General features: G+C 39.2%; 1 protein-coding gene across 1 annotated transcript; it reads right to left on the bottom strand.

Moving 5' to 3' along the window:
• Positions 1–1392: 1392 nt before the first annotated feature.
• On the bottom strand, positions 1393–8523 carry LOC137406761 (uncharacterized). The gene is made up of 5 exons (XM_068093373.1): positions 8392–8523; positions 3911–4397; positions 3168–3749; positions 2150–3026; positions 1393–2038 (listed from the first exon to the last, which is right to left on the bottom strand). Exons 1-5 carry the CDS (start codon positions 8521–8523, stop codon positions 1393–1395), a joined length of 2724 nt encoding a protein of 907 aa, XP_067949474.1.
• Between the last annotated feature and the right edge of the window lie 648 nt (positions 8524–9171).

Below are 9171 nucleotides of genomic sequence, written 5' to 3'. Positions count from 1 at the left end.
AAACATACAGTTTTATTTTTAATGCGTTATACAATGATTTGCCTTGAGCAGTATTAAAATTATGATCAAAAACCTCGCTCAATAGGTGTATTAGATTAGATTAAATTAGCGGCGTCTAAGGGGACGAGTATAACTGGAGTAGCTCAGAACCTGGTCGTGTGACGGAGAATTTTCTGTTTTTGTCTAATATTTAATATCTCATGCCAAATCTTACCAATTTTTTTGAGATTTATATTTGATTATACATTTCTCTATTTTTCTATACATTTTCCAAATACCTCTCTGTGTACAATAATCTTATGCAAATATGTTATATCTAACAAATATCTTATATCTCATCTTATATTTTTAACAGTATTGGGTTATTACTATTAGTAGTGGGTTATTGCAATATTGCTGTGGTAGAATATAGCATTGTAGCCAGTGTCTAATATTAATCATGATACATGATTAAATGCAACTGGGCATGTGCAAGACATGTGACAAAAACAGAAAATTCCGCCGTCAAGTGACCAGGTTCTGAGCCACTCCAGTTATACTCGTCCCGTCTAAGGACTCGACTTTATGACCTTTTTCAAAGAAAGCTAAGGTTTTCAAAAGTGAAAGTTCTGCGAAAAACGTTTAGGTCGCCGCGACATCCTGGAAGCATGGAGGCTACACAACTTATCCAATCCCGACAGATTATTATGCTATTCCACCAATTGATGAACAGATACTGCTTTAGCGACTAGCAAATCTAGGAGCAACCTTGAAGCAAAACTAGTGTAGAAGCAAAGCTAGTAGCATGTTAATCGACAGGCTTATTAATTATTAACGTATTTTAGATACCAAGTGTGTAAGGGGAAGCAAACACTCTCTGAAGATTACCGAAGTTTTTGTCGACGAATTTTTTTTTGTTTTTTCATCTTGGCTTATTTTCACAAGTTTCGTTTTAAATTTTTCGTTTCTTGCTTCTAATATACATCAATGGCCTTCCAAAGGTACACAATTGTAGCACCGGTCTGTTTGCTGATGATACACTACTTTGCCAGCCGGTCAACAATAATAAAAAACAATTGTTTTAAGCTAATGTTGTTGAGTTCTGAGCAGATGCCATTATGATGGATGGATACCTTTAGTATCTTACAAAATACGTTTTAGCCGTTTTATTATAAAACAGGAAGAAGATGGAACATAGACGTAGCTATTATAAGCTTTAGTAATATAGCATAGACATCGATACACACTTAGTACCCACTAGTAATGTAAAAATGTTTTGTGGTGAGAAGACAACTACGAAGTGTAAACAAAACAAAAAGGAGAAGATAACTGAAAATTGTAGAACAGTAATGCTAATTAGTAAACATGAGTCAGTCTAAACGTATGCAGATTGTATTATCTCAACAGCCCCTCTCAATCTGCAATACCCAAGCGTGTTACAACACTGGTAAATTGTGGTTTCGCCAGCGCTTTAGTCATACAGTCTGCAGGGTTATCACAACTCGGGATGTATTGATATTTGATGTTAGACTGCTCTCTGAGAAAGTGATAGCGAATGTCTATATGCTTTGTACGATTGTGTTTAACTGGATCACCTTTAGCAAGTGATAGAGTACCCTGTTTGTCGGAGAAGATTGTGTTGTCGTTTGATTGTTCAATGCCAAGACTGGAGCAGAATGAGCGAAGATAGATCATTTCTTTGACAGCTTCTGCTAGTGCCATATACTCTGCCTCACAGGATGATAAAGCTGCGGTTTGCTGTTTCTGTGTCTTCCAGCTAATAGGTGCACTGGACTGCCCGAGTGTGAATACATAGCCTGTAGTAGACTTTCTGTCTTCGGTGTCCCCTGCCCAATCTGAATCAGTATAACCAATAAGCTGATTATCTGTTGGTTTGAAAGTCAGTGAATAGTTTTGGTGGCTTTGAGATATCTCAGTACGCGTTTGGCTGCGGTGACATGTTGCAGTCCTGGTTTCTCCAGAAATTGTGACAGTTTGGAGACTATCCAGCTGATATCTGGACGTGTTGCAGTCATGAGATAGATCAAACTGCCGACCACTTGACGGTAAGGATAATTTGATTTAAGAACCTTGTTGTGTTCGTCTTCAGTAGCTTTTTCTAAAACAACATGTTTATCAGCAGGTGATTGAGTAGGAGTCAGATAAGTACCTTGGAGGTCTACGTTCTCGTGTTGGTCTGTCCTCTGGTACAGCTATATCAGATGTACCATCTGTTTCATTTAGCTCTTCGGCTGATATGTGTGCATCGTCATTCTGTTCTGGATGAGACACCCGGGTAGCTGGACCAGATGACAGATCACCATCCCCAGCAGGCTCTGTGCGTTTACCTTGATTAGCACTGAGCGGAACCATGAGGGCTTCCTGTTCACAAATGGCTAGCGGTGAAGTTGAATTTACAGTTACATTCCTTGAGGTGACCACTTGTTGATTTGTTTTGAGAACATAATAACTTTGACTAGTTGTATTGATACCGAGGTAAATACCTTCATAACCTCTGGCATCCAGTTTTAATTTATGTCCTTCATTGTAGTATGTACATGGTGCACCAAAAGTATAAATGAGTCTCATATCTGGTTTGTGATTCGTGAGGAGTTCATATGCTGTCTTGTTAGTGCGCCTTTGGTAGCTTCTGTTGCGTAAGTATTGAGCGTGACGCACGGCATATGTCCACAAATTCTTGCTTAGATTGGCATCAGATAGCAGGCATCTGGACATTTCTAGCAGACTTCTCCAATTACGCTCGGCTTTCCCGTTTTGATATGGGGAATATGGTGCTGTAGACGTGAACTTGATTTTGTTATCTAGTAAGACATTCTGAAATTCTGTACCAGTGTATTCTCCGCCATTATCAGAGTGTATCTCTTGAACATTTCCGATAGGTGTCACATCACTTAGGAATCTTTTTAGTGCTCGGTGTGATTCCTCTTTACTGCGTAGAAAGTAGAGGAAAAGCATGCTTGAGTATTCATCGATGAAGCTGATGATGTACTTCTGTCCATCCTTTGATGTGGGATTGATCGGTCCAGCTATATCAGTGTGGACTCTTTGCAAAGGTTTTGTGGCATGTGTTGGTGTGTCATCTTGAGACTTTGGTTACACCGTTATTTTGTTTTGACTGCAGGTTTTACAGCTTTTTGGTTTTAGTGTTGGTTTGTCAACTTTCATACCTTTGGTGGCAGATTGTAGTTTGACGATATCGTCGTAGTTCATGTGGCCAAGGTCTTTGTGCCACTGGTCAAGAGTTTTTGTAATGTATGCTGATTCATATTGAGTTTGCAGAAAGTAGAGTTGCCCTTCCTTTATAATGTTGAAATCTGTGTGATTTGATGATAGAGTACTTCTGTTTTGCGTAAATGTGACTTGAGCACCAGTTCCAACAGCAGCGCTAACAGAGAAGTTTGTCGAGAAACTTGGTGCCAGAAGAGAATTTTTGAGAGTAATCTGCTTTGTCTCCCCCTTTGAGTCAAATATGTTGAATACTGCACTGCCTTTGGCTGTAACTAGCTCATTGCTACGCCTTCCATCTGCCAATTCTATGTAATGTCTTTCTGGGACAAATTCATTGTCATATGTAATGAAACGATCAGGATTGTTGACTATGTGGGCCGTGGCCCCACAGTCCACTAGAAGTTTGTCATGCATCATTGGTTTTGGCTGTGAAATGTTGTCAGCATATGTAGTAGTATTTGCAGAAAAGTAAATGTTAGGTTTGTTGAATTCTGTGAGGTCACAGGTTTTACACCTCTTTTCTTTAGAAAGCATACAGCTTCAACATGTCGTGGTTTATTACAATAGGAGCACGTAAGACTTTCTTTCACAGAGCAGTTGAGGGACCGATGGCCATATTTAGCACATGCCTTACATTGTGTTTTAGAGGATGTTTGAGCTGTCATAGCAGTTGAACACTCACGTTGGTTGCGGATGGCCTCGGTACTGGCATAATTTGTTAACGATGCCTTGAATTCAGATAAAGTTTTGACCTTGTCTAGTTGTGTGTGAACCACTACAAAGGGCTTAAAGGACTCGGGCAATCCTTTTAGAAGCATGGCGATTATTAAATTGTCAGTAATTTGCTCACCTGCCGTTCGCAAGCCTGTGGATGCTCTTTCTGCTCTTATAATGTAGTCGGTTATATCTTCGTGGTCCTGCATCCGAAGGGTTGTGAGTTCTTCATAGAGAGTTAATACTCTGGGTTTTTCGGTACTGGCAAAATGTTGTCTCAAAATAGACAGAGCTTTCTTACCATCATTTGCAGCGTCAGTCATAACCAGCGATAGGGATTTCTCATCTAGTACTTGCACAAGTTCCGCATATGCCATCCTGTTTTTCTCCTCAAAGTTAGTTGGGTCTTCCCCATCAGTAGGTTTAGGAATAATAGATTTGTGAACATCTTTATCCTGTGTATACAGATAGTTCAGGAATCTAGTTTCCCATATTGGAAATGGTTGGGTCACCATCAAAGTATAGTCTCGTCCTGGGCCCATAACCTGTTGAGTTCTGAACAGATGCCATTATGATGGATGGATAACTTTAGTATCTTACAAAATACGTTTTAGCCGTTTTATTATAAAACAGGAAGAAGAAGGAACAAAGACGTAGCTATTATAAGCTTTAGTAATATAGCATAGACATCGATACACACTTAGTACCCACTAGTAATGTAAAAATGTTTTGTGGTGAGAAGACAACTACGAAGTGTAAACAAAACAAAAAGGAGAAGATAACTGAAAATTGTAGAACAGTAATGCTAATTAGTAAACATGAGTCAGTCTATTTGTATGCAGATTGTATTATCTCAACAAATGTAAACTCTTTACAAAACTGGGCTCAGGCATGGTGTATGTCGTTTAACATTAATAAGTGTCCTGTGTTAACTTTTAGCCCCACTCATTTCTCTCCACAAGCTGATTACCTACTTAATGACACCACTCTTGAAGTAGTTCAATAGACAAAATATCTAAGAGTGGTATTACAATCCAATCTGAAATTCAACAACCATATAGAGTCCAAGGTCTTGAAATCTAAGCGCCAGTTAGGCATGCTCAACCGTGCTCTTTATGCTGCTCCTGAAAAATGCATCTTCTGGCTTACGCTAGTCTCTGCAGACCCTATCTAGAATATGCTGCAGCATTTTGGAATAATTCACTGGAATATTTAGAATATGACATTGAAATGGTGCAGCACAACGCAATAAGATTCGTAAGTCAGCTGAAAGGTAGGGAAAGCATCACTGAAGCTCGCAATAACTTGCAATTAGATACACTTGCTGACAGTTGTATCAAAATCAGACACGCACTATAAATGAGAGTTTGGTCAAAGGAAGAAAATCATACATCCCTGTCTAGTGCATACGACGAGTTGGTGAGTGTCAAACCGGACAGCATGCCAAACACTAGAGCAGCTACAAGAGGAGATCTATCAACGATGTACGCAAAAACATTGGTATATCACAACAGCTTCTTACCGAGAGCAGTTTGTGAACTAAAAACCAAGCTAACAAATCACAGCTAACACATGTACATAACACAGCTAACTTACAATTAACCAACAATAACATAGAACAGTATAATGCATTATAAATTATGACATTCTATTGTTTTTTTTTCCTAGTTACATAATAAGGCAACAATTTTAATATACAAATGCTGGTTAAGGACTAAACTTCTCTGAGGCGTACCACTTGTTTTTACTTTAGTGTGCGTACTAATGAAAAAAAGGAAAAGGAAGAAGAGGAAATTTTTTTTTAGTTTTCCTATTTGGCAATGGTTTCTAAGTTCTAGGTTAAAATAGAGCCTTTAGACCATGGGCTGGGTAAAAGAAGGCCATCAATTCGATTGCGCTTCGTAAAAAATGCTTAACCATAGTCACGCAAGTTACATGAAGTTCGAGGTGCAACGCTTTGGTGATAAAATGTTTGGTTTGTGGATAATGCTAGGGGTGCCCGGCCTGTTGCTTGTCTGGTTTCATGATTTTGAATAAAATCTTGTATATGTTCAAAACTGTTAATAATCGAACACTGACGACCCTCGGATAAAATTCGTAGCTTTAAAGACATGCGAGCATTTTTTCGTCTCGGCACTAAGAGTTCGATATTGAGAATGTTGCGTGCCTCCAATACATTCAGTGTACCCTTAATCCCTGAAATAAAATGAATTGCCTTCCTTTGCAGATTTTCCAAAAGTGTTATCTGTCTCATCAAATATGCATTCCATACCTCACTGAAATATTCAATTATTGGCCTAACCAATGTGAGGTATGCGATCCTTTTCACTTCTCGGAGGCGCCATACAAAACATGCTTAATCATACCAAGCCTTTGGGAGCCCTGGCAGTTATTGAGTCTATGTGCAAGTCCCAGTTAAAATCATTGGCAATAATTGTGCCCAAATATTTAAAGAGTGCCCCAGTATCTAGTTGCTTACCGTTAAAGTAATACATAAAATCACTGTTACCACATCGCTTGGCAAAGTGAACCATGTGACATTTATCCGTATTGAAAAACATTTTTTCTCTGTCAGCCCACTGTTCCAGTACAACACCGTCTTTATGAAAAACTTATTTATCAGTCTGAGTTTTTACAGGGCGAGACATCAATGCATCATCTGCAAAAAGCCAAATAGATGATATTTTTAGGATTTCTGAAATGTTATCAATATACAGCAAACAAAGAGAAGGCCCTAGGACAGAGCCCTGGGGGACTCCTGATGTAACATTCAAAGAGGTAGAGGTAGCCCCCTCCACCACCCGCTGACTCCTGTTGGATAAAAAGTTTGCTATCCATTTGACTATGTTAGTGCCGATATTCGATTCAAGTTATTTTTTATTAGCAAATTGTGAGAGACTTGGTAAAAAGCTTTGGAGGAGTCAATGACCACGGCTTGAACCCCAATGTTATTTTCAACCATTTTCATGATGTCATCAGTGGTTGTTATTAGTTGTGTGTCGCAGGAGAGACCTTTCCTAAAGCCATGCTGTTATCTAGTTTGCTTACTTAAGTTATTAAATCATTGGAAGGAGTTTCGCATTGTCTGTTTTTGTGATTTCTCCCAGCTTCAGCAATCTTGTAATAGTTTTCTGCATACATAACGTTGTTTTTGTGTGACCCGTTGCGATTCTCAAGCTCTCATTTGAAAGGCTCAAATAAAAATACAATTTTGATGTTATTTAGAAATAAACGAAAATGCTCTACGTTGTGAATTGTGTGGAGCTATACTTTGGCATTGCCATCTGTAATTTTTTATGGTTAGATGTCAATAAAATACGCAGGTTGTGCAAGATAATATTTGATGTTTAATTCCACATATATTTTGCTGTGTCTTATTCTTTCAGTCAATAAATCGAAGATGTTTGGGATTTTAATAAAGTCACCAGATATTGTGGCCTTTATTAATCAGAAGGGACCACAAGAGAGAACTAAGCACAATGCGCATGCTAGGCAACAAAACAACACATCCGGTGTAATCGCTTCCTATAACACTGTATAACGAGTTGAGCAGACCAGGAAGTGGATTATAATGATGATTGTAACAATTAATATGATTGACCGTAACTGAAACTATTTGCAAGTATACCGTAATGTAAGAATAGTACATGTATATATATATGTAGAGGATAGAATTACTATTTGGTTAAGTGACATCGGTCTTGATTGATTTGTAACACACTCCCTCATTCTGGAGAATGTGTGTCGCTTCACGATGTACTGCTGCATTGAGCATTTTGGTGAGTATATCGGCGAGGTTGTCGACGGATGGTACATGAGGATAGTTGACATCAACCTGTTCTTTCACGAAGTGGTAACGAACGTCAATATGTTTTGTACGGTTGTGTTGACTGCAAGTGTTGCTTGCAAGAGCCAGAGCACCTTGATTGTCACAGTAGAGCGGTGTAGCTCCTGAAGTCTAAATGCTTAGTGAAATGCAGACGCCTCTCAGATACAATGCTTCCTTAGTGCCTTCTTCAAGGAACATTACTTCTGCCTCGCAAGAACATAAAGCCACTGTAGGCTGTTTGTGAGTCTTCCAACTGATTGGCGCCTTCTATTCTAGAATAAAACTACTAGTTGATTGAAGATCAGGGTTATTGCCTGCCTCGTCAGAGTCGGTGTACAACGTGAGAGCTCGATTTGAAAGCGTAAACATGATGCAGTAGGACCTTGTAGATTTTAAATAGCGAAATAGATGTTTTACGGCAGGAACTTGTGATAGACTAGGTTTATCGAGGTACTGAGATAACTTGAATATTACCCAGCTGATGTCTGGTCTAGTTGCTGACATAAGACAGATGAGACCACCGATAGCTTGTCTGTATGGGAACTTAGAACTAAAAACGCTTGGTACTACTCGTCTGTTAATTTATGAAGTTGTGTACCCTTGTCTGCTGGTGCACTTACTGGATTGCACTCACTCATGTTGAGGCGTGTTAGTATGGAGTTGGCGTAGCGTTCTTGACTTATTTGGTATCCGTTCGGAGTGTGTTTAAAGCCAATACCGAACAACCACTTCAATTCTCCGCAATCATCCATGCGAAATTAGTTGTGTAGAGCTTGCTTTACTTCGCTGATCTGTTGCAAATCGCTTCTCGCAATAATGATGTCATCTACCCAGAAGAGTATCATTACTTTTGTGCTGTTGATGATCTTTAAGTAAACGCATGCGTCTTTATTGTTCGTTGTAAATTTTTGTGACTTGAGAAAGTCGGTCAAGGATGTGTGCCAATTCTTACCGCTCTGCTTTAACCTGTATAACGAATTGTGTAGCAGGCAGGTTTAGTACCGTTCGTCAGGTGATGTTTGTTTGTAACCTTGAGGTTGTTCAACATATATCTCTTTGTCGATTGGAGCGATGCCCTGTATTTGAGAATAGCCACATGCTATGTATCATGCTTTGTACTGTACGTCTTCAGCATTTTGCCCTGTTTAATCGTGTAGGTCCACTGACCTCTGATTTCACTTTGTTTATCAGGTAGTGTCATGATTTGTCAGATGTTGTAGTCAGAGAGCGCTTTCATTTCAATGTCCATAGCTGCTTGCCATTTATCTGCATTTTCTGAGCTGGTTGCTTCTTCATTTGAAGTGGGTAGAAATGACAGAACAGCGCATGTGTACTCGACGTGTGTAAGCATCTGATAATCCTCCAGGTATTTAGGTCGCCTGGTATCCCTCTGAGGTCTT

The sequence above is a fragment of the Watersipora subatra genome, chromosome 10, assembly GCF_963576615.1.
Source record: "Watersipora subatra chromosome 10, tzWatSuba1.1, whole genome shotgun sequence".
Classification (NCBI taxonomy): Eukaryota; Metazoa; Bryozoa; class Gymnolaemata; order Cheilostomatida; family Watersiporidae; genus Watersipora; species Watersipora subatra.
This window is presented reverse-complemented; position numbering and strand designations above follow the sequence as displayed.

Bases quoted from the DNA above. Each gene is read 5' to 3' on its own strand.
- LOC137406761 (XM_068093373.1), bottom strand. From the start codon at position 8,523: ATGGATGATTGCGGAGAATTGAAGTGGTTGTTCGGTATTGGCTTTAAA. The intron at 3,750-3,910 runs GTGAGTGTTCAA...TGCTTTCTAAAG, and splicing joins CGAGGCCATCCGCAACCAAC to AAAAGAGGTGTAAAACCTGT. The intron at 2,039-2,149 runs GTACTTATCTGA...CTTACCGTCAAG, and splicing joins CGAGAACGTAGACCTCCAAG to TGGTCGGCAGTTTGATCTAT.